This window comes from Nerophis lumbriciformis, linkage group LG26 (genome assembly GCF_033978685.3).
Source record: "Nerophis lumbriciformis linkage group LG26, RoL_Nlum_v2.1, whole genome shotgun sequence".
In the NCBI taxonomy this organism is placed as follows: Eukaryota; Metazoa; Chordata; class Actinopteri; order Syngnathiformes; family Syngnathidae; genus Nerophis; species Nerophis lumbriciformis.
Genome location: NC_084573.2, coordinates 5,130,001 through 5,156,961, shown reverse-complemented (window position 1 = coordinate 5,156,961; position 26,961 = coordinate 5,130,001). Strand labels below are relative to the sequence as shown.

The 26,961-nt window shown below is 38.5% G+C and overlaps 2 protein-coding genes across 3 annotated transcripts in view; one reads left to right on the top strand and one right to left on the bottom strand.

Annotated features, from left to right (window-relative positions):
* The first annotated feature begins 4,334 nt into the window (after positions 1 to 4,334).
* LOC133623960 (uncharacterized) overlaps positions 4,335 to 26,961 on the top strand; it is a 74,347-nt gene continuing 51,720 nt past the window's right edge. The window contains exons 1-3 of one of the 2 annotated variants that reach the window (XM_061987496.2): positions 4,335 to 4,731; positions 5,749 to 6,015; positions 10,256 to 11,547. In XM_061987496.2, coding sequence (XP_061843480.2) covers positions 4,629 to 4,731; positions 5,749 to 6,015; positions 10,256 to 11,394 — 1,509 coding nt within the window. In that variant the 5' untranslated portion in view covers positions 4,335 to 4,628 and the 3' untranslated portion in view covers positions 11,395 to 11,547. Of the gene's footprint in view, positions 4,732 to 5,748; positions 6,016 to 10,255; positions 11,548 to 26,961 lie in introns of those variants that run through there. The other variant, XM_072916181.1, reaches the window with a different exon arrangement.
* LOC133623975 (uncharacterized) overlaps positions 23,039 to 26,961 on the bottom strand; it is a 22,813-nt gene continuing 18,890 nt past the window's right edge. Inside the window, exon 2 of the mRNA XM_061987528.2 lies at positions 23,039 to 25,517. Coding sequence (XP_061843512.2) covers positions 23,827 to 25,517 — 1,691 coding nt within the window. The 3' untranslated portion in view covers positions 23,039 to 23,826. The remainder of the gene's footprint in view (positions 25,518 to 26,961) is intronic.

Genomic DNA, 26,961 nt, shown 5'->3' with positions numbered 1-26,961 from the left:
CTTACACACATTACCATGAATTGATTAACGTGGACCCCGACTTAAACAAGTTGAAAAACTTATTGGGGTGTTACCATTTAGTGGTCAATTGTACGGAATATGTACTGTACGGTGTAAACTGTACTGTTTCATATAATGTATTCTCTTTCTTTGCAATCTGCTAGAAAAAGTTTCAATCGATCAATCAAACAACCTGCAAATCAGATGGAAAATTAGAGGGAACATTGTTTGGGGGTATCCATAATACGCTGATAGGGAGAAGTTTTTATTTACACGATAAGTCGGATGTGTCTTTACCAGGGACGTGCACATGATTATAGAGGGGCAGGGGCTCAAAGTCAGAAAAGGGCAGGAAATGTGTTTTTGGTCCTTTACACAATATGGAAATTAATGTAAAATTAAATTTGCTAATAGGAAGCTAACTACTTAGCTGTGTGTCCTTTGTAGGTAAAAGTGATTGACATTTCTTTTGTGTCAACAAATTATTGTCATAATGAGTTAATTCACATTATCATAGGCTAGGAAGACCTGAAAAGCAACAAAACACAGGTTTATTATTAGGCTATTTATTGTTAAAGATAAGCACTTTTAATATTGAACATTGAACAGTGCAACACGAACTTTGGAAAAAAAATAAATACCCAAATGGAAAAAACTTCAATGTGAAAATCTGTCCTTCTTCCCTTAACTTGATGAAAACACCATCAAGTTGTAACTTATGGTCTTTCTCACTTAATGCTCAGACTAAACAACTGAAACGCAATACAGGGCCAAAAATATGGACCAGGGGCCAGTAGAGGGCTGTAGGATGGAGGCCACCCATACCCAAATATGCTCCTCAATGTAAATTCAGGGCTTCCATGAAATGCTTTGAAATCAGTGCACAATCAGTAGCCAAACCTTCTGGGGGCCTTAAAGCAGCAACCTTCTGGGGGCCATGTCCCTGTAGATGTTGATCACATCATTGTGATTTATGACTACGTCTTTTTCAATGAAGAGGAGAAGGTGATCAGACAGCCTCTCTTCTGTGCATAGGCCTCTGGGTGTAGCTCATTCAACTCCCCCCTCATCTATGGCTTCCTCTGCAGTAGTATCATCTGCCTCCCTTCTTGTGGATTCTTCCTCTCCAACATTTACCGGGATTTCTATGGCTTCCTCTGTGTCAGGAGTTGCATCTAAAGCCTCTTTTCTCTCAGGTGTTGCTTCTACACTCTCCTCCTCCTCTCTCTCAGGTGTTGCTTCTAAGGTCTCTGCCTCTCTCTCAGGTGTGACACTTTCTGAGGTCTGTGGTCTTTCTTGAATTCTGGTGCTAGTACTTGGTTTTAGCCATGCATTAAGAGGTCTGCTACCCTTAGCTGCTTCCTGGCGCTCCTTCTCCTTCCTTTTCTGTATCCTTTCTTTTTTTGGCATTGTGCTGCAGGCATAATCAACATGAATCAAGTTTAAATGCAGATGGTAATATTCCTAACAGATAACCTACATCTTATATCCCCAGAATGCTGAAATTATTATTATTATTATTAATAATTATAATAATAATAATTATTATTATTATTATTATCATTATCATTCTTATTATTGTTATTATTATCATTATTATTATTATTTTGTTAACCCACACAGTAATAGCAAAGTCACAATAAACTTTATATCTAAACCTCTACTGTGAGAGAAATGTGATCCGCCGTAAACACAGTGCATTTTATTTTGAAAATTAACCCGGTGTTTTATTTTGTACACTACTTCCTGTCCCGCACGATCCGCTCTGCTCTGTGCGGAATTGATGTGCCGTGCTCAATTGATGCGCCGTGCTCCGACGTCCGGCAAAAACAGAAGCTGACACATTGAATAACAGAATAATACAGCGTTTTTCTGAAATATTAGCCATATTAGATGCTGAATAAGTGGACGGCGACTAGACCATAACTCACAGGTTCAAGTTGCTCCACTGTCACGTCTCCTCAGGGGCGCAGTTGGCTCTCTCTCCTCTCACTTACTCACTCACTCGCCCTCTCTCTCTCTCTGGCGGAAGCGGCAGGCTCAAACAACCCGGTATTACAAGAAAACGTGGAGTTTTTGTACCGCTGTTTTTTTTTGTTTTTGTTTTTTTACATCCCTGACAGGAATTTATTAATGTTGTTTAAAGAAAAGAAAAAAAAAAGAAAAAAAACACACACACACACACACACACACACACACAGGCAGAGGGCACTTTTTAAGACGAGGCAAAAAAGGGCAGGGGCTCAAGCACCCATAGGGCCCTATGTGTGCACGTGCCTGGTCTTTACCTCCTTGGCGGAGGCTCCGCCGAACCCCTGAGACCGACTCACCGAACCCCTAGACTTCGATCGAACCCAGGTTAAGAACCACTGGCATAGTTCCAACGAATCGATGACTAAATTAGTCGCCAACTATTTTTATAATTGATTTTAATCGATTTACTCGATTAGTTGTTGCAGCCCTAATATATATATATATATATATATATATATATATATATATATATATATATATATATATATATATATATATCCATCCATCCATCCATCCATCTTCTTCCGCTTATCCGAGGTCGGGTCGCGGGGGCAGCAGCCTAAGCAGGGAAGCCCAGACTTCCCTCTCCCCAGCCACTTCGTCCAGCTCCTCCCGGGGGATCCCGAGGCGTTCCCAGGCCAGCCGGGAGACATAGTCTTCCCAACGTGTCCTGGGTCTTCCCCGTGGCCTCCTACCGGTCGGACGTGCCCTAGGGAGGTGTTCGGGTGGTATCCTGACCAGATGCCCGAACCACCTCATCTGGCTCCTCTCGATGTGGAGGAGCAGCGGCTTTACTTTGAGCTCCCCCCGGATGGCAGAGCTTCTCACCCTATCTCTAAGGGAGAGCCCCGCCACCCGGCGGAGGAAACTCATTTCGGCCGCTTGTACCCGTGATCTTGTCCTTTCGATCATAACCCAAAGCTCATGACCATAGGTGAGGATGGGAACGTAGATCGACCAGTAAATTGAGAGCTTTGCCTTCCGGCTCAGCTCCTTCTTCACCACAACGGATCGATACAGCGTCCGCATTACTGAAGACGCCGCACCGATCCGCCTGTCGATCTCACGATCCACTCTTCCCTCACTCGTGAACAAGACTCCGAGGTACTTGAACTCCTCCACTTTTCCGGGCAAGAACCATGGACTCGGACTTGGAGGTGCTGATTCCCATCCCATTCACTTCACACTCGGCTGCGAACCGATCCAGCGAGAGCTGAAGATCTTGGCCAGATGAAGCCATCAGGACCACATCATCTGCAAAAAGCAGAGACCTAATCCTGCAGCCACCAAACCAGATCCCCTCAACGCCCTGACTGCGCCTAGAAATTCTGTCCATAAAGGTTATGAACAGAATCGGTGACAAAGGGCAGCCTTGGCGGAGTCCAACCCTCACTGGAAACGTGTCCGACTTACTGCCGGCAATGCGGACCAAGCTCTGGCACTGAACATACAGGGAGCGGACTGCCACAATCAGACAGTCCGATACCCCATACTCTCTGAGCACTCCCCACAGGACTTCCCGGGGTACACGGTCGAATGCCTTCTCCAAGTCCACAAAGCACATGTAGACTGGTTGGGCAAACTCCCATGCACCCTCAAGGACCCTGCCGAGAGTATAGAGCTGGTCCACAATTCCACGACCAGGACAAAAACCACACTGTTCCTCCTGAATCCGAGGTTCGACTATCCGGCGTAGCCTCCTCTCCAGTACACCTGAATAGACCTTACCGGGAAGGCTGAGGAGTGTGATCCCACGATAGTTAGAACACACCCTCCGGTATATATATATATATATATATATATATATATATATATATATATATATATATATATATATATATATATATATATATATATATTTTTTTTTTTTTTTTTTTTTTTTTTGCATAGATATACAGTATATAGATATATATATAGATACAATATATATAATGCCAAAGGAAATTTAAAAAGAACATGCAAACCTTCCACATTCTAAAATACATTATTAAAACGATTAGCATCAAAGACAAAAATAATATCATGAGTGTAATATTCATTCTGTTTTTTTTTTTCTTTCCTTATGCTACTGTCGTTTCAAAACATTGTTAAATATTTAAATATTTTTACGAAAATAAGTTGTATGTCTTTGTTTTGAAAATGTAAAATGGACAAGTTTACTTTCATTTTCAGAATAAGTAAATAGTATATAATAAAATAGTTGTACCGGGGGTGGGGAGCTGGTTGTACTTGTTTCTCTCGCGAGATCTGGAAGAGAGAGCTGCTTTATGTTTCTCTCGCGAGATCTGACAACACTGCAAGATGGCGTCTGACGGTGAAGACGTTATTGCAGTCGTCACAGTTCAGTGTTCTTAATCTGTGCGTCCATGTACACATATATGTCCTTTATTACACTCTATTAAATAGAGTAAACATCGTTAATAACTGTTTGCATCCGGTTATATTAGTCTGAGCGCACTTTGATGCTTCTCGAGCTAGCTTAGCCTGCTAGTTAGTTTAGCTTGTTAGCTGCTAACAAAGAGAGGCGGAAGTGATGAAAACACATCGCTAAGCAGAGATCAAGTGTGACTGTAAAGTGTTGTGATTGTGTGAAAATGTGCGAAAGAACGATAGCAGAGTACGAGGAGGAACTTTGTCCAACAAAAGAGGAGAAGGAGCGACAACATGAAAAACATCAAGTTGTGTTACACAGAACAGGTTTGTTTACTTCTTACTCTCACATCTTTACTAACTTTATATTTATTATTAACACTATTCTTGAATAGATTGTCTATAGGAAGATGAATTGTCATGTGAGGATGATGCACTGATTGTTTTATGTTGTTCATAAAAACGAGACAATATTTATGAGAGGTTGATGTTCCTCTCAGTGTGTAACAATGTGTATCAACATGTTTACACAAAACTCACACAGTCACCGGGGGAATATTCCAGAGAGCAGGTTAAGTGCAAACTCCTCGAGAGTTTTACATCCAAAAATATGTGAGGTAAGACAAAGTCAGAGTCAGTTACCATGGTAACTGACGCTGTAAACCTAGCCTGCTAGCTGGCAGGTTTGACAAGTTATTTATGTGTGTAAAAGCTATACTGACCTGTTATTTCCTTCATATTGGTGCAGCCATTAACCTACTACAACACCTACTACATCCACCTTCTCAGTGGCCTAGTGGTTAGAGTGTCCGCCCTGAGATCGGTAGGTTGTGAGTTCAAACACCGACCCAGTCATACCAAAGACTATAAAAATGGGACCCATTACTTCCCTGCTTGGCACTCAGCATCAAGGGTTGGAATTGGGGGTTAAATCACCATAAAAATGATTCCCAGGCGCGGCCACCGCTGCCGCTCACTGCTCCCCTCACCTCCCAGGGGGTGATCAAGGGTGATGGGTCAAATGCAGAGAATAATCTCGCCACACCTAGTGTGTATGTGACAATCATTGGTACTTTAACTTTTTAATGTGGCAGTGATTGTGGAAAAAACAAAGCCTGATCTAAAGATGACATCTTGATCTCAAACCACTTGGCCGTTCATTATTAAGTGAATTTGTTTTTTAACCAAGCAACGCTATGTTTTATCCAGTTACTCAATTAATGGAAAACATTTCCAGTAGAACACTTGATTAATAAAATGTTCAATAGCCACAGCCCTATATTTCATGTACCATTTAATATTTAGCATGTAGGAGTTAAAATGTGTTTTGTTTGTGTCCTGTAGACATCCATCAGCTGATTGGACACCAAGAAGAATGTCTCCCTCATCTGCAGGGGGACAGTTTCACTTTAGAGGATACACAGCTCTCACACTTTAAAGGGGATGAGGAGGATCCACAGCCCCCCTATTTTAAAGAGGAAGAGGAGGGAGAGCGTCCTGTAGGGCAGGAGGAGGCTGATCTCACCAAGTTTCCACTGACTGTTGTCTCTGTGAAGACTGAAGAGCATGAAGACAAAGCACCTGAGTCCTCACAGCTTCATCACAGTCCAAGTAAGCACAACATCCACATATCATCTAATACAATGTTTGTGACACATGTTCATCCGGGGGCCACATTTATGACTAAAGATGGAGATATATTTGCTTTTTAACACCACCATTTAAAAATGAATGCTCATCAATCATCAACAGTGTAATTGCTGGGGTGTAACCATGTGACCTAGAGACCGTCCTCCGTACCTCACCAGGCAAACGTTCAATATGGCTACTGTTTATTTACCTTTAGCAGCACATATGTCAGCATATATCAAAGGTTTAGTGGTGAAGATTAGGGATGTATACCAAGTACCATTATTTTAGTACTGGTTCCTAATTATGTCGTCCATGAGGACCGTGAAGATTCTGGACTAACGACACGACTATTTGTATTTTTAATTCCAGCTGACTGACGTAACTATGACACGTTGTCACATTGAGTTCAGCTGCCGCTGCTACACATTAACATCAGCTTTGAATAATGACAAATAAGGAGGCAACCACACGCAAAAGTTTGATGTGTGTGTTATTGACAAGAAGATGACATAACTGCATTTCACCTTGCACTGCACACATAGTTGACTTCTTTAAGACTTCAAATTAACAGCTGTTGATAAAAGACTTCCCTGCTCTGAGATGTTACAGAACATCATGTTGGACGTGTTCAACCTCTTGTGCTAATAGGAATGCTATTTAAAATGCCTATTTTCCACTTTTTTATTTCCACAAATGACATGTAGTACCGATAAGCGTACTGATAAATACTGGTATCGATAAAGAATATCGATTAAGGTATCATATCGATAAATTCTTTACGATTTATATTAAGGCTGCAGCTAACGATTATTTTTCTATCGATTAATCTATAGATTATTTTTTCGATTAATTGGTTAATCTATAGATTATTTTTTCGATTAATCTATAGATTATTTTTCCTTTTACCGATTATTTTTTTTATTTAAAATGAAGATGAAAAAATAAATGTTGGCCAGTTTTTTCAAAAGGCATGACTTTTATATACAAAAAAAAAAAGTATGGCCACTCAGTCAACATTGACAACAACATGACAAAATATTCTGTAACAATGTAAACATTTAAAACTTTTAACATTTAACAAAATTAAAAGTAGCTTATTTGCTTTTTAATGTGCAAATATAAAAGTAAACATCCAGTGCAAATCTTAATATTCTGCAATAGTATAAGCATTTCTAAAGTAAAAGTATTGCTTATTTTGCTTTAAAATGTGCAAAAATAAAGATAAACATCCAATACAAAAAAGTGCAAAACGAAATATTCTGTAACAGTGTAAACATTTCAACAAAAGTAAAAGTATTGCATATTTTGCTTAATAACACAACAATGATAGTATGATTAAAGTGAAAGTTAATTGTTGGTTTGTACATAGTATATGTAACTGTTAATGTTGTAAAAGGTATTTGCACAACTAGTTAACGTTAGCGTTAAAGAGGAGCGCGTCTTTGTAAACACTGAACAGGCACGCCAAACGCGCCTCTCAGAGCGAAACAGTGTTTTAGTTTATGAATTTACAACGCAGATACAAATGACACATTCATGATTTTGTGTAATGATGACAACGTATACTCACGCGGACGATTGACTAGTTGATGGTGATGGCAAGAACGCTGTCGGGGGTTTTCTTTTCAAATGTTCCTTCATAGCCGTTGTGCTGCTATGATAGGCCATTTCCGCTCGACACAGTGTGCATACAACAACTGTCAAGTGTTTTGCTTTTTTCGCTGTGCTTATCCCACACTTGAAGGGATGTACCAATGCTGAATGTGGCTTCTGGATTTCACTCAAAAGACCAGACCGTAGTTACTTTTTCCTTTTATTTTCCTTTAGTTTGCAACAGTTTTTCCAACGAAGAAACAGCTTCTTTTTTCTTCTTTAGTCTTTTTAGCAGTCTTTAGCAGTGTTAGTAGACTTTAGTTTCTTTAGCTGTCATTAGCTGTCTTTAGTAGCCTTTAGCTTCTTTAGTAGTTGAAAAACCTTTAAGGACAAAACACCACAAGATAAACATGCTGTAAAAAATCAATCAATTATCAATCCCATAATTTACAATTATTAATTAGGCTATCAAACTCTTAACCATTAAACAAGTGCAAGAAAATGGACACATCTTTTCCCTTTAAGTTAAAACAGATTTTAAATAAATTGTCTCAACATAAATGCACCAAGATACATATAAAATACATTTAAACCCAGAAACACAATAGATAAATGCAGCAGAAAACCCAATATGCAAATACATAAATACCTAACCAATTAACCACCTATTTAGATACATATTTAAAATCCATATTCAATATAAATATATTATTAATTTAGCAGTGAAACACTCGATCTTAAACGCTGTCTACTGGTAGAAAAATGCCCCTTTTTCTATGCCCTCACCAGCAGCCAATGATCCAACACAGTTAAATCCAACACTTGAAGTTGAGCGACTTCACCCTCCTGATGAAGCAAACTGCTCCAACATTTATCAAACTAAGCAAAGAATATCAACACTTCCTTACTAAACAACAGTTACACAAAACACCGTGTGTATTTAGCCTCCAGACTAAGCACGCTACATGCACACAACTCCCCCGCACCCCCCATCTCACCAGCGCAACAGGTGCGCCGCACCCACAAAGAAAAATAAAGTGCAATCTTACCGGCTGTCCGTTCAGCTTTTGGTTTTGGTACACTTTTGGCACAACTCTGGGTTATCTGTAATGAACTAAACCTTTTTCCACTCTGCGCTGGCGTCTTTTGTACTCCTTGATTTGACACAGCGGTCTAATTACCGGGCTCGCGCACCAGCCGATGAGACGGGAGCGCGCCGCGTTATACCTGCGCATGAACGTAAACCATACTTGCCAACCCTCCCGAATTTTCCGGGAGACTCCCGAAATTCAGCGCCTCTCCCGAAAACCTCCCGGGACAAATATTCTCCCGAAAATCTCCCGATTTTCAGCCGGAGCTGGAGGCCACGCCCCCTCCAGCTCCATGCACCTGAGTGAGGACAGCCTTTTTTCACGACGGGAGGACAACAGGGTGACAAGAATTAAATCATCCAGACGAGAGATAAATTGTATTATTATGTTTATCTTACCTAAAAATAAATATATTTATTTATTTAAAAAAAAAAAAAAAAAAAAAACATTTTTACTATATTTTGCTAAAAAGATCAACATTAATTGTATTTTTATTTGTATTTTTTCTGACTCCTTATTACATCCAGGCATTAGAATTATACATTAAAATAAACATATTTGAAATAATTAATTATAAATTATCATAATAATTCATTTAAAATGACCATATTTAATTATTAAAATAATTGCTTGTTTATCAACAACTTTAGCATTTTATTCATTACATTTTGAAGCTCTCAGAAGCCAAGTTATGTTATATTCCTTAAGATTTGTTTATGCAAGTTTGAAGTATCAATTATCTAAACACAGTTTTGTTTGCATATTTTCAGGATGTAGCTATATATATATATATATATATATATATATATATATATATATATATATATATGAAATACTTGACTTGGTGAATTCTAGCTGTCAATATACTCCTCCCCTCTTAACCACGCCCTGCCCCACCCCAGACCACGCCCCCACCCCCCACCTCCCGAAATCGGAGGTCTCAAGGTTGGCAAGTATGACGTAAACTGATCGGCTCTGATCATATAAGCCGACTGGCCGAAATAATGCCGAATTATATACATTTCCTGGGGTTGCCTAGGTGAATAGGGATGCGGATGTGCTCTAAGATAAAATATAATTTTATTAAGTGGGGTTTGGCTGGTTGCTAAGCAGCCACGGTTGCGAGCTCGCGCATCAGCTGACGAGACAGCTGTTCGCCGCTACAACATTATTAGGCCGTTTATTGAAATACTCCCACACTTTTGACGACTTTTGGCGTGCTTTTTCCCCCTCCGCCATGACGGTAGTGTGACGTAAATATGCGACGCGTCGACGCACAAAAACGGCGTCGACGTATTTACGTAACCGATGTCGTCGACGCGTCGTTTCAGCCTTAGAAATAATATATCGCAAAATCAATTTTAAACCATATCGTCCATCCATAGTAAAAGTCCTGTCGTCCTGGTTTGTTTTTCTTTTCCTGTGAATTCCTGAGATTTCAAGACAGTTCATACGATAACTTGTTTTTCCTAAGTGCATGTAAAAGTACTGAATGCATTGTGTGACTGAGCAGAGATGGTGTGTTTGTCTTGCAGACGTCTGGGAAGAACATCTTCACCCTGAGCAACAGAAGTGGAGCTTCAGGATGCGGACGGAGGAGCCACAGCCCTCCCACATTAAGAAGGAAGAGGAATACTCACTGATCCCCCATTTTAAAGAGGAAGAGGAGGACCCACTGACACACCATTTTAAAGAGGAAGAGGAGGACCCACTGATCCCTCACATAAAAGAGGAAGAGGAGGAACACAGCATCAGTCAGCAGGGAGAGCATCTTGAAGGACTGGAGGAGGTTGATGTCACCAAGATGCCAGTGACTGGTGTCCCTGTGAAGAGTGAAGGTGATGAGGTCAAAGGTGAGAGTGAGGAGAAGAGAGAGGCGGAGCCTCCAAGCAGCAGCTCAACTCAACACATGACAACAGAAGCTGATGGAGACCACTGTGGAGGATCACAAGCAGACAAGCTCTTAGCTCCACTATCAGATAGTGAGGACACAACGTCACACTCTCCTGACACTGATGATGAAGACTCTAAAGATGATAAGACATGTCACACTGACAACACACACGTCACATGTTCTATCTGTGACAAAACTTTTAAATCTAGTAATTTGAAAAGACACATGAGAACACACACCGGAGAAAAACCTTTTTCATGTTCAATCTGCGGTAAAGATTTTACTCAAAGGTACATTTTGAAAATACACATGGGAATACACACTGGAGAAAAACCTTTTACCTGCTCAGAATGCGGTAGAAATTTTAGACTAAAACAAAAGCTGAAAGAACATATGAGAATACACACTGGAGAAAAAAAATTCATGTGTTCAATCTGTAGTAAAGGATTCCTCCAGAAGGGACATTTGATACATCACACAAAAACACACACTGGAGAAAAACCTTTTTCATGCTTAGAATGTGGTAAAGGTTTTGTACAAAGAAGCCTTTTAAAAGTACACATGAGAATACACACTGGAGAAAAACCTCTTTCCTGCTTAGAATGTGGTAAAGCTTTTGTACGAAGAAGCCTTTTAAAAGTACACATGAGAATACACACTGGAGAAAAACCTTTTTCCTGCTCAGATTGTGGTAAAAGTTTTGTAAAAAAAACAATATTTAAAAGCACACATGAGAACACACACTGGAGAAAAACCTTTTTCCTGCTCAGAGTGTGGTAAAGGTTTTCTAAGAAATGAAAGTTTTACAGTACACATGAGAACACACACTGGTGAAAAACCTTTTCCATGTTCAATCTGCGGTAAAGGTTTTGCTCGAAGGCAATATTTCAATACACACATGAGTATACACACTGGAGAAAAACCCTTTTCCTGCTCAGAATGTGGTAAAAGTTTTGCAAGAAATCAAAGTTTAAAAGAACACATGAGAACACACACTGGTGAAAAACCTTTTTCCTGCTCAGAGTGTGGTAAAAGTTTTCTAAGAAATGAAAGTTTTAAAGCACACATGAGAACACACACTGGTGAAAAACCCTTTTCATGTTCAATCTGCGGTAAAGATTTTACTCAAAGGTACCAATTAAAAGTACACACGAGAACGCACTCTGGTGAAAAACCATACTCCTGTTCAAGCTGCAACAAAAGCTTTCGTCACCAAAACACTCTTACAGCACACATGAGAACACACACAGGAGAGAAAGTGTTGAGTTGCAGTGTGTGTGGTGAAAGATTCTCCTATAAGTACCAGTGTAAGAAACACAAGTGTGCTGGTGAGAACAGCAGCAGCAAATGAAGATGCAGGATTTGAAATAAACTGTCAAAATTTAACTTTGACCTTCCAACAACATCAGCACATAGATTTTAACATTTATAGATTAGATATTTTAGATTATTGCTTTTTTCAGTCCAGTACATGTTTTAATATACAACATTGTGTACTTTTATTTAAACATTAACACAACACTTTGACTGTAAATGTGACAATAAACAGGACAAAACATGTTACAAATACATTTTATGTGTATAGAGATATTTAGAAATCATTTGTAATTATTAATGATGCTATAGATGAACTCCTTTATATGATGTACATATTTGTTTTACATGTGTTTATATCTTTGCTTTTGAGTACACATAAATCCCTCTTAGTTCATATTTACTGGTTCACATCTGAAACATCTTCTGGACCACTTCTGGAAGCATATTATTATTTACTTTATACATCATTTGAGCAGTTGTGTTTTATACAAGATCATTTACTTTTAAAATGTGTGACTTTATGAATCATTGGTTGGGTCTCAATAATCCATTCTATTATCTTTATTACTCTCTTTTGTAATATGAATATTGTTTTATATGTATGTCCCTTTATGTAATATGTAGATTAGAGAAAATGGCAACATTATATGTGGAAGGTTATAAAGGATAGTTTTGTTTTTAATAATCTACATTTGTAATTAAAAAAGTACACATGACAATTGTTTTTTAAAGTTGTTCATGATTTCTTTCCCCTTTCTTAGAATCCCTCAAACAATAACAATTTCAGAAAACACAGGAAAGTTTGGAATGTTCGGGAAAAGTCAATAATGTACATCATCCCACAGAGCTTTACTGTACATCCATCCATTTTTCTACCACTTGTCCCTTTTATTTGATATGTATAGCCTTTAATCACAAACTTGTCCGCCAAAGGGTGTTGCGTTTTGGAGAAACTCCTTCTGTCAGAGTGCTGTTCAACACAGTAAAGAGGAGCACGTATTTTACTGCGGAAATCTACTCACAAAAACAATCCAAACAGGAGGTAACAAAAAGCGAAGGTGCGAAAAAGAGAAGACAAAATGTGCATTGTGGAAAAAAGAAGAAAAGCTACTTAATATACACAAATAAACTCAAGTCAAGGCGCTAGAGTCTGGAGGAAGACTGGAGAGGAGCAAAATCCAAGTTGCTTGAAATCCAGTGTGAAGTTCCCACAGTCAGCAATGGTTTGGGGAGCCATGTCAGCTGCTGGTGTTGGTCCACTGTGTTTCATCAAGTCCAGAATCAATGCAGCTGTGTACCAAGAGATTTTAGAGCACTACATGCTTCCATCTGTTGAAAAGCTCTATGGAGATGATGATTTCATTTTCCAGCATGATCTGGCACCTGCCCACAGTGCTAAAACCACCAGTAACTGGTGTACTGACCATGGCATTACTGTCCTCCATTGGCCTGCCAACTCCCCCTGACCTGAACCCCATAGAGAATTGGTTCGGCGTAAGGAAAGACAAAAACACCAAAATTAACAAAATAAATATTACACACATGATATCACTTTTTTCTTTGATGCTAATCAAAGAAAAGAAAAACAATTCAAAAAAAAAAAGAATATATATATATATATATATATATATATATATATATATATATATATATATATATATATATATATATATATATATATATATATATATATATATATTGTCGGAGGCAAATATTTACATATATCCGCATTTAAGTGTTACTGAGGACAATGGGCATGTGTTTTGGGCTGGAGGGACATGACTGCGAGGGTGGGAGGGAGAGGGACTTGATAGGGGAGAGGGTTTTTCATGGGAGGGGGGCAGACCATCTTAGCGGTGCGATTGAATGTTCTATGCTGGACTGGTCTCAATATATTTACAAAGCTTTGCAAATATATTACAAAATACCTATTCTGTCTCTGGTGGTTTTTCTACTCAGCTTTAAGTGTCGTAAAGAGCTTGGGAGCGACTTGCGACAGTATATATATATATATATATATATATATATATATATATACATTTATATATAATTTTTTTATTTATATATAAATACATGTATATATATATATATACATTTATATATAATTTTTTTATTTATATATAAATACATATATATATATATATATATATATATATATATATATATGTTTGCATATATATATATATATGTATATATATATATATATATAAATGCATATATATATATATATATATATATATATATATGTGTATATATACCAGTGACGTGCAGTCAGGGGAGGCAGGTGAGGCGGGGCCTCACGTGCCATCATGGAAAGAAAAAAAATGTAAAAAGAAAAAAAAATAATTAAATTGTTATATGTATCAGTGATTATACTATAAAGTTATTTTCCATTTAACTTCACCAGTTTTAGATTATTTTTATTCAAAATCGCTGAATTTTCACATTTGCCGTTCAAATACTGAGAAGAGACGTGCGGTGAGTCAGCAGCCAGTTGAGCCTCACCATGGATTGCGCAATGACTCGGCTAACTGCTGGCCTGCTGTGCAGTGAGACCGTATTGCTGTATGAATTATATCATGCATTTCCATAGTTTAGTTAGCCGAGGTATATAATGTACAGTGTATTTTGTCAACAACTGTATGTGTGTAATGTATTTCTTGTGCTGAGCAATCATAAAACGGCTGCGAAGACGCACTCTGTGAGGCACACAGTAATCCCGCCTCCTGGTGGTAGAGGGCGCTAGTGATCCCAGAGATCGTTCTTGCGACTACTCAGCTGCAGAAGAAGTGACAACAAACAGCAACAGTTAGCAGCGATCGTTGTTTTTTTCCCTCTCGCCTGGACTTTTAACATGGAGGATTACATATCTAAAATAAAACAGTTTTCTAAACTGGACTTTCAATCAAAGCAGGAGGTAATAATTAAAGGAAGATCTCCATCGAGACAGAGAGACTTTTAAAACTGAAGAAAGATAAGGAAGACTTCTATAAACAAGTTATCGATGCTTTTGTTCAAAAGGAGTGGTGCATGGACTTCATTTATAAGTAAAGGTAAGACCATAATAACGTTTTTTTTTTATTAAATGTGCTTTTTTGTGTGCTACAGTTTGTATGTGTAAAGTTAAAGTTAAGTTAAAGTACCAATGATTGTCACACACACACTAGGTGTGGTGAAATGTGTCCGGGAATCGTTTTTGGTGATTTAACCCCCAATTCCAACCCTTGATGCTGAGTGCCAAGCAGGAAAGAATGCTGGTATGAGCTTTTAAACATAACCCGTTAACTGCTGCCAATCAAATGGTGAATAAGATACTCTTTTGGGTTCATATGTTTGTAAATCTGACTGTGATGAAGTCAGTGCCTCACCAGCCATCAACCTCACCGCACGTCACTGATATATATATATATATATATAATATATATATATATATATATATATATATATATATATATATATATATATATATATATATATATATATATATATATATATATATATATATATATATATATGTCTTAATAAGGTTATCCAAAAAATAGTGCTCGATACCGTAGTAGAGCGCAATATATGTATGTGTGGGGAAAAAAATCACAAGACTATTTCATCTCTACAGGCCTGTTTCATGAGGGGGGGTACCCTCAATCATCAGGAGATTTTAATGGGAGCATTCGCATACCATGGTTTATATAGGGCACAGAGTGGGTGGGTACAGGCTGGCGTAGGGGCGTGGTGATTGGCTCATGTGTTACCTAGGAGGTGTTTCCGTCTATGGCGGCATGCTGTTACAATTTCGCTGCGCTTGTTGAGGGATGACAGGTCTGGACGGTAAATAATAAACAGTTTCTCTTTCAAGCATAGGTTGCATCTTTTATTACCACTATTGTAAGGTGTGCTGGATGCAAGAATTTGCCATGTTATTGAATATTCAACATTATTGTCTTTGAGGTCCCAAATGTGTTTGCTGAGTTCTGTGGTATTTCGCAGGTTTTTGTTCCTGAAAGAAGCCTTGTGATTGTTCCATCTGGTTTTGAATTCTCCCTCGGTTAATCCTACATATGTGTCGGATGTGTTAATGTCCTTGCGTATTACCTTAGATTGGTAGACAACTGATGTCTGTAAGCACCCCCCGTTGAGAGGGCAATCAGGTTTCTTTCGACAGTTACAGCCTTTGTTGGTTTTGGAGTCGCTCTGTCTGGGGGCCGACGGCTCATTTGCAATTGTTTTGTTGTGGTTTGAGATGATTTGTCGTATATTGTTCATGCAGCTGTAGCTCAATTTAATGTTGTTCTTGTTGAATACTTTTCTTAGGGTGTTGTCTTTGGGAAAGTGTTTGTCAATCAGATTGAGGAATTTGTGTCCAATGTTCGTTGAGACGTTTTTGCTGTATGGGGGGTTGTACCAGATGATGTCGTTTCGTTTTCTGTGCTTTTTTGGCTGGTTTCCTGGCGTGGGTTCATAGGTGAGGGTGAAATTGTATCCACTTTCATCAAGGGCTTTTTGGTACGGGGGGGTTGCTTGGTCAAATTCAGCTTTGCTAGATGACAGCATCGATAGCCTTTTATTGATTCCGGTAGGTATTCTTTTCGTGGTGGTGGGTGGGTGGTTGCTGTCATGGTGCACGTATTGGAGTGTTGTGTTGGGTTTCGTGAATGGTTGGTAGCTGTTATTTCTCAGGTTGAAAGTGACGTCAAGGAAGTTGACGGTTTGCTTGTTGGCTTCAATCGTGATCCGTAGGCCGTTCTCTTTGAAAATTTGGCATATGCGCTTCTTGGTATTCTCGCTGCTCCTTGGCGAGGCGCGACACACTGCCAGTCCGTCATCACGGTAAATACCAAGGTTCAGATTGAGGCTAGCGAGCTGGGAGAGGAGGAATCTCCCAACGAGTTCACACGTTTCTGCTCCGTCAAAACTTCCTATAGTGACGTCAAATGTTGCATTGTTCTTTTTTTGCCATGGTGTACTGTTGTGGATGAGAAAAAAAACTCCATTCTTGAGCTACAGCTGCATGAACAATATACGACAAATCATCTCAAACCACAACAAAACAATTGCAAATGAGCCGTCGGCCCCCAGACAGAGCGACTCCAAAACCAACAAAGGCTGTAACTGTCGAAAGAAACCTGATTGCCCTCTCAACGGGGGGTGCTTACAAACATCAGTTGTCTACCAATCTAAGGTAATACGCAAGGACATTAACACATCCGACACATATGTAGGATTAACCGAGGGAGAATTCAAAACCAGATGGAACAATCACAAGGCTTCTTTCAGGAACAAAAACCTGCGAAATACCACAGAACTCAGCAAACACATTTGGGACCTCAAAGACAATAATGTTGAATATTCAATAACATGGCAAATTCTTGCATCCAGCACACCTTACAATAGTGGTAATAAAAGATGCAACCTATGCTTGAAAGAGAAACTGTTTATTATTTACCGTCCAGACCTGTCATCCCTCAACAAGCGCAGCGAAATTGTAACAGCATGCCGCCATAGACGGAAACACCTCCTAGGTAACACATGAGCCAATCACCACGCCCCTACGCCAGCCTGTACCCACCCACTCTGTGCCCTATACAAACCATGGTATGCGAATGCTCCCATTAAAATCTCCTGATGATTGAGGGTACCCCCCCTCATGAAACAGGCCTGTAGAGATGAAATAGTCTTGTGATTTTTTTCCCCACACATACATATATATATATATATATATATATATATATATATATATATATATATATATATATATATATATATATATATATATATATATAAATACATTAAAATATATATATATATATATATATATATATATATATATATATATATAAATACATAAAAATAATAAAAAAAAAAAAAAATATATATATATATATATATATATATATATATATATATATATATATATATATATATACTGCGATGAGGTGGCGACTTGTCCAGGGTGTACCCCGCCTTCCGCCCGATTGTAGCTGAGATAGGCTCCAGCGCCCCCCGCGACCCCAAAGGGAATAAGCGGTAGAAAATGGATGGATGGATGGATATATATATATATATATATATATATAAAAAAATAAAAAATAAAAGTAAATAAATAAATAAATATATATATATATATATATATATATATATATACATACATATATATATATATCAGTGACGTGCGGTGAGGTTGATGGCTGGTGCCTCACCAGCCATCAACCTCACCGAATAATAGAAAGGCGTTTAATTCGCCAAAATTCACCCATTTAGAGTTCGGAAATCGGTCCAAAAAATGTATGGTCTTTTTTCTGCAACATCAAGGTATATATTGACGCTTACATAGGTCTGGTGATAATGTTCCCCTTTAAATACTTTAAAAATAGAATGTGAGGTTACAGTGCACTTGACCTTAAAAATTATAATAATCATAGTTTGAGTTTGTGCCAAATTTGAGGAAAATCTATCAAAGAATTCTTGAGATATGGCTTTAACAATAAGCAAAGTTGAGACAAAATAAGATTAAAAAAAATACCCCAGACCTGCTGTGACATCAACACATTGTTTTGTGTTCATGTGAATATTGTTTTATACCATATAATGTACACATTCTAAACTGTAATGTCGTTTTTGTTGTATTTCCATTTTTTGGCATTATTCGATATTTTGATTGATGTCAGCCATTTTGGGCCAAAGTGTTCTTTATTTTATTTTATTTTTTACGTCCTCTTATAACACAGTATCTACAGAATTTTTTAATGTATAAAACATCATTGTTTAGCAAATATGTATGTTGCTATTCACTTATTTTGAAGCTTTTTTTTTTTTCTTTTTTTGTTGTTGTATGTTTCATGGTTTAAATTCAAATTAAAGTTCATACTTGCAAACCCTCCCGAATTTTCCGGGAGACTCCCGAAAATCAGCGCCTCTCCCGAAAACCTCCCGGGACAAATATTCTCCCGAAAATCTCCCGATTTTCAGCCGGAGCTGGAGACCACGCCCCCTCCAGCTCCATGCGGACCTGAGTGAGGACAGCCTTGACAGGGTGACAAGAAATAAATCATCCAGACTAGAGATAAATTGTATTATTATGTTTATCTTACCTAAAAATAAATATATTTGTTAATTAAAAAAAAAAAAAAAACTAAATTAATTTTTACTATATTTTGCTAAAAACATCAAAATTAATTTTATTTGTATTTGTTTTTTTTCTGACTCCTTATTACATCCAGCCATAGAATTATACATTAAAATAAACATATTTGAAATAATTAATTATAAATGATCATAATAATTCATTTAAAATGACCATATTTAATTATTAAAATAATTGCTTGTTTATCAACAACTTTAGCATTTTATTCATTACCGTCGATCATAATATTTTATTAGAGCGTATCAAAACACGTATTGGCATGTCAGACTTAGCCTTGTCGTGGTTTAACTCCTATCTTACTGACAGGATGCAATGCGTCTCCCATAACAATGTGACCTCGGACTATGTTAAGGTAACGTGCGGAGTCCCCCAAGGTTCGGTTCTTGGCCCTGCACTCTTTAGAATTTACATGCTGCCGCTAGGCGACATCATACGCAAATACGGTGTTAGCTTTCATTGCTATGCTGATGACACCCAACTCTACATGCCCCTAAAGCTGACCAACACGCCGGATTGTAGTCAGCTGGAGGCGTGTCTTAATGAAATTAAACAATGGATGTCCGCTAACTTCTTGCAACTCAACACTAAGAAAACGGAAATGCTGATTATCGGTCCTGCTAAACACCGACATTTATTTGATAATACCACCTTAACATTTGACAACCAAACAATTACACAAAGCGACTCAGTAAAGAATCTGGGTATTATCTTCGACCCAACTCTCTCCTTTGAGTCACACATTAAGAGTGTTACTAAAACGGCCTTCTTTCATCTCCGTAATATCGCTAAAATTCGTTCCATTTTGTCCACTAGCGACGCTGAGATCATTATTCATGCGTTCGTTACGTCTCGTCTCGATTACTGTAACGTATTATTTTCGGGTCTCCCTATGTCTAGCATTAAAAAATTACAGTTGGTACAAAATGCGGCTGCTAGACTTTTGACAAGAACAAGAAAGTTTGATCATATTACGCCTATACTGTATATACCTTTATATACATATATATATACCTATACTGGCTCACCTGCACTGGCTTCCTGTGCACTTAAGATGCGACTTTAAGGTTTTACTACTTACGTATAAAATACTACACGGTCTAGCTCCAGCCTATCTTACCGATTGTATTGTACCATATGTCCCGGCAAGAAATCTGCGTTCAAAGAACTCCGGCTTATTAGTGATTCCCAGAGCCCAAAAAAAGTCTGCGGGCTGTAGAGCGTTTTCTATTCGGGCTCCAGCACTATGGAATGCCCTCCCGGTAACAATTAGAGATGCTACCTCAGTAGAAACATTTAAGTCCCAACTTAAAACTCATTTGTATACTCTAGCCTTTGAATAGCCCCCCTTTTTTTAGACCAGTTGATCTGCCGTTTCTTTTCTTTTCTCCTCTGCTGCCCCCTATCCCTTGTGGAGGGGAAGACACACAGATCCGGTGGCCATGGATGGGGTGCTGGCTGTCCGGGGTCGGGACCCGGGGTGGACCGCTCGCCTGTATATTGGTTGGGAACATCTCTGCGCTGCTGACCCGTCTCCGCTCGGGATGGTTTCCTGCTGACCCCACTGTGGACTGGACTCTTACTGTTATGCTGGATCCACTATGGACTGGACTCTCACAATATTATGTTAGACCCACTCGACATCCATTGCATTCGGTCTCCCTAGAGGGGGGGGGGTTACCCACATATGCGGTCCTCTCCAAGGTTTCTCATAGTCATTCACATCGACGTCCCACTGGGGTGAGTTTTTCCTTGCCCTTATGTGGGCTATACCGAGGATGTCGTTGTGGCTTGTGCAGCCCTTTGAGACACTTGTGATTTAGGGCTATATAAATAAACATTGATTGATTGATTGATTGATTACATTTTGAAGCTCTCAGAAGCCAAGTTATGTTATATTCCTTAAGATTTATTTATGCAAGTTTGAAGTATCAATTATCTAAACACAGTTTTGTTTGCATAATTTCAGGATATATATATATATATATATATATATATATATATATATATATATATATATATATATGTATATATATATATATATATATATATATATATATATATATATATATATATATATATATATGAAATACTTGACTTGGTAAATTCTAGTTGTCAATATACTCCTCCCCTCTTAACCACACCCCCAACCACGCCCTGCCCCACCCCCGACCACGCCCCCACCCTCCACCTCCCGAAATCGGAGGTCTCAATGTTGGCAAGTATGAATTAAAGTATACCAATGCTAAACTACTTGTCTCAAATGTTAGGTGTATGTATTAATGTCAATTTGTGAGAGAGATTCTGTTTCCAGAATGAATGTAAATACATTTACAAGAAAAAACCGCTGCATAAGATTTTCGTTTTTTTTGGAATTCCTATTATTATACATTTATGGCTCTAAAAAAAAACCGCCAGGATATTTTGCGGAGAACTTTTAACCTAATGTCCACAATGGCGTTGTCTATGCAAAAATCACTTTAAAGACACTTTTTCCTGGTTCACCTCATGGCCTATAACGGGATTTCCTCCTTCTGTCCTATGGCCCACACTACATTATACAGTCCAGTAGGTGGCAGTATGAACCTTTCAAGCTGCAAACTGCCAGTAAGAAGACAAAGTAATAGAGCTGGTTGCTTGTTTCTCTCGCGAGATCTGACAACATGTTTAAAGGCCTACTGAAAGCCACTACTACCGACCACGCAGTCTGATAGTTTATATATCAATGATGAACTCTTAACATTGCAACACATGCCAATACGGCCGGGTTAGCTTACTAAAGTGCAATTTTAAATATATCCTGCTGGAAACGTCTCGGTATGATGACGCTGGGCGTGACGTCACGTATTGTAGAGGACATTTTGGGACAGCATGGTGGCCAGCTATTAAGTCGTCGGTTTTCATCGCAAAATTCCACAGTATTCTGGACATCTGTGTTGGTGAATCTTTTGCAATTTGTTCAATGAACAATGGAGACAGCAAAGAAGAAAGCTGTAGGTGGGAAGCGGTGTATTTTGCGGCGGACTGCAGCAACACAAACACAGCCGGTGTCTCATTGTTTACATTCCCGGAAGATGACAGTCAAGCTTTACCATTGGCCTGTGGAGAACTGGGACAACAGAGACTCTTACCAGGAGGACTTTGAGTTGGATACGCAGACGCGGTACCGTGAGTACGCTTCCAAACATTTCATCGCTTGCCCGTACGTGCGTGCCGCTATGTGCATGTCACGTACGTAACTTTGGGGAAATATATGTGCTGTATGAACTTTGGGGAGGTGAACGGTACTTTGGGCTGTGGGATTGAGTGTGTTGTGCAGGTGTTTGAGTTGTATTGGCGGGTTATATGGACGGGAGGGGGGAGGTGTTTGTTATGCGGGATTAATTTGTGGCATATTAAATATAAGCCTGGTTGTGTTGTGGCTAATAGAGTATATATATGTCTTATGTTTATTTACTGTTTTAGTCATTCCCAGCTGAATATCAGGTCCCACCCGCCTCTCACAGCATCTTCCCTATCTGAATCGCTCCCACTGCCCTCTAGTCCTTCACTCTCACTTTCCTCATCCACGAATCTTTCATCCTCGCTCAAATTAATGGGGAAATCGTCGCTTTCTCGGTCCGAATCGCTCTCGCTGCTGGTGGCCATGATTGTAAACAATGTGCAGATGTGAGGAGCTCCACAACCTGTGACGTCACGCTACTCGTCTGCTACTTCCGGTACAGGAAAGGCTTTTTCATCAGCGACCAAAAGTTGCGAACTTTATCGTCGATGTTCTCTACTAAATCCTTTCAGCAAAAATATGGCAATATCGCGAAATGATCAAGTATGACACATATAATGGAGCGCAATTTAATAGGCATCCAAACAAACCAAGGTATCTCCAATACATCTCAACATTACACACATCCTCCAGGCTGAGTTAGTCTAGATGATGAAGTAAGCTGGAAACTACATTTAAGTCATATGAAGAAAACATTTATAAAATTGACTGTGATAATAAATAGAATAAAGTACATACCCACAAATATTAACGACATTTATTGTACCCAACTTTAGTTGAAGCATACATTGTTTATTGCATAAAGGTCTGGGGACATACATATAAAACAAGCACACAACAATATTCATATTACACATGAGAGTAATAAAGACAATTAATAGAATGGATTATAGAGACCCAACTAATGATTCATACAGTCACGCATTTTAAAATTGTATAAAGGACAACTGCTCAAATGATGTATAAAGTAAATAATAATATGCTTCCAGAAGTGGTCCAGAAGATGTTTCAGATGTGAACCAGTAAATATGAACTAAGAGGGATTTATGTGTACTCAAAAGCAAAGGTATGAACACATGTAAAACAAATATGTATATCATATAAAGGAGTTCATCTATGGAATCATCTAGAATTAGAAAATATAATATGTAGCACTTCATCATTTCAAAAAACATATATAAAACACTATTATGAATAAGTATACAAGTGAATTGGGAATATCTACATTTACAATGTTTATTGTATGTAACATATTTTATGTACTGTTTATTCTCACCTTTTCAGCCAAATTGTTCTGTTCATTTTAAAGTACACAAATGTGTATATTAACTCATGTACTTGACTGAAATAAAAGCACTAATCTGAAGTGTTTAATCTATAAATGTTATTAACAAGATTGTGTTACACACACAACAATGATGTCACACATGTTATATGTGCTGATGTTAGAAAGTTTATTTCAAATCCTGCATCTTCATTTGCTGCTGCTGTTCTCACCAGCACACTTGTGTTTCTTACACTGGTACTTATAGGAGAATCTTTCACCACACACACTGCAACTCAACACTTTCTCTCCTGTGTGTGTTCTCATGTGTGCTGTAAGAGTGTTTAGTTGACGAAAGCTTTTGTTGCAGCTTGAACAGGAGTATGGTTTTTCACCAGAGTGCCTTCTCATGTGTAATTTTAAACTTAGATTATTTACAAGACTTTTACCACATTCTGAGCAGGAAACAGGTTTTTCTCCAGTGTGTGTTCTCTTGTGTGTTTTGAAACTGGAACTGTTAGTAAAATCTTTACCGCAGACTGAACACGAAAAAGGTTTTTCTCCAGTGTGTATTCTCATGTGTGCGTTGAAACTGGAACTGTGATTAAAATCTTTACCGCAGACTGAACACAAAAAAGGTTTTTCTCCAGTGTGTATTCTCATGTGTGCTTTTAAACTTTGACTTACTGCAAAACTTTTATCACATTCTGAGCAGGAAAAAGGTTTTTCCCCAGTGTGTATTCTCATGTGTTCTCTTAAACCTTTAGTTACTGCAAAACTTTTACCACATTCTGAGCAGAAAAAAGGTTTTTCTCCAGTGTGTGTTCTCATGTGTTCTTTTAAACTTTTGGTTACTGCAAAACTTTTACCACATTCTGAGCAGGAAAAAGGTTTTTCTCCAGTGTGTATTCTCATGTGTTCTTTTAAACGTTTAGTTACTGCAAAACTTTTACCACATTCTGAGCAGGAAAAAGGTTTTTCTCCAGTGTGTATTCTCATGTGTTCTTTTAAACTTGTATTTACTGTAAAACTTTTACCACATTCTGAGCAGGAAAAAGGTTTTTCTCCAGTGTGTGTTCTCATGTGTTCTTTTAAACCTTGACTTACTGCAAAATTTTTACCACATTCTGAGCAGGAAAAAGGTTTTTTTCCAGTGTGTCTTCTCATGTGTCTTTTCATATTGCGACGAACATTGAAAGTTTTGCCGCAGAGAGAACATGTGAAGTGTGTGTTGTCAGTGTGACATGTCTTATCATCTTTAGAGTCTTCATCATCAGTGTCAGGAGAGTGTGACGTTGTGTCCTCACTATCTGATAGTGGAGCTAAGAGCTTGTCTGCTTGTGATCCTCCACAGTGGTCTCCATCAGCTTCTGTTGTCATGTGTTGAGTTGAGCTGCTGCTTGGAGGCTCCGCCTCTCTCTTCTCCTCACTCTCACCTTTGACCTCATCTTCACTCTTCACAATGACAACAATCACTGGCATCTTGGTGACATCAACCTCCTCCAGTCCTTCAAGATGCTCTCCCTGCTGGATGATGCTGTGTTCCTCCTCTTCGTCCTTAATGTGAGGGCTCAGTGGATCCACCGCTTCCTTTTTAAAATGGGGGATCAGTGGGTATTCCTCTTCCTTCTTAATGTGGGAGGGCTGTGGCTCCTCCGTCCGCATCCTGAAGCTCCACTTCTGTTCACGCTCACCTTTGACCTCATCACCTTCACTCTTCACACTGATGAGGTGTCTCTTGTCTTCCTCTATGAAGTGGTGGGACAGCCGCTGTTTTTCTTCATCCTTAAAGTGGGGGGGCTGTGGCTCCTCTTCTTTCACGTGGAGGTGCTGTGACCTCTTCTGCTCCACACTGGAGGACCCCTCCTGCTGCTCAGGTGGACGATATTTTTCACAGACGTCTGCAGGACACAAGAAGACAAACACATGCTGGGTTTGACATAGATAAGATTTTACCAATTCAGATTTCATTTTCGATTCTGCTTTACGATTCGGTTATTTGTGGACTCACTTTTGCTTTCACATTCAGTAAAAAGGAGAAGAAACAGGTCGATTAGCGTCAACTTTGACTAGTTGAGAAGTAACATGAGCGTACAAAGCCAACAGTGAGGTCTTAAGAGGCACAGATTTTACGGGTCCCCCATGAGGTGCCAGCATACCTGCCAACTTTTGAAATCAGAAAAACCTAGTAGCCAGGGTCCAGGGGCCGCAGGCCCCGGTAGGTCCAGGACAAAGTCCTGGTGGGGGGTTCCTTCGCCCCCCGACGCAAAATGATTATTAGCATTCAGACAGGTTAAAATGTTGCTAAAACCATCACTTTTCTATCAGTCACAGTGACTTTTCAAAACAAAAATATTACAGCAAAAATCATATGGGTTGATTGACATGTTTATTCTGTAAGCTAACTTCAATAGTTTGAAATTATTTTGACAGTTAATGCCAGTTATCCTGTCAACCTTTCACAAGACTTCAATTTGTTAATTGAAAGTATAAACAGTATAAACACTTTTTACAGTAAACAAATGGTAAAACAGTACTAAACAATTCCATAAAAAAAAAAATTGGTGTCATTATTAACTTTCTGTCCAAGCTTGTATAATCTACTGCCTTGTTCAATTGTAAAAAAATATTCTGTGCCTAAAATTCACATTTCTATCACAATTATCATACTGTAAACATGGTAAGCTAACTTCATTAAAATTAATAGTCCTGTCAATAGCATGGAATTACAATTCAAATGTAGTTTTTTTGCAAGCCTTTCAAAAGAATTCAAAATATGAAAAATTAATGCAAATTAATTTAAGCCATCAGACACTTGAAAAGTGGCACATCACATCTCTAATGTAATCATTTGAACTTTTCAACAGAAAAAGCACTGCAAAAATATTAAGGACATACTTCTGTATTTTGGTAGTTATGCTGTCAACATTTAACAAGATTTCTTCAACTTGGACTTGAAAGCATAAATAGTATAAACACTTTTAACAGTATAACAGTACTAAACAATTCCAATAGATAACATTGGTGTCATTACCTTTTTGTGGCTAAAATCCGAAAAACGTTGAAAGTTTTCCACTTGTATCGCTAGCAACGGCATTAGACTTGTGTTTTTTTGTCCCAACGTGGTCTTTTACATCGCTAATTCCTCCGTGTCCGATCGAAAAATCTTGTCTGCACAAGGTGCAATTCGCGTAGTTTTTACCCTTTTTGGAACGGATAATTATTCCCGGATAGTCTTTTGAATATTCTTCACGGAATGACTGCAGTTTTCTTTTCGGTTTAAGACTCGTTTGCGATTTTTCTCCGGCTGATTCCATGATCGTTCGCTCGTTTGGAAACAATGGG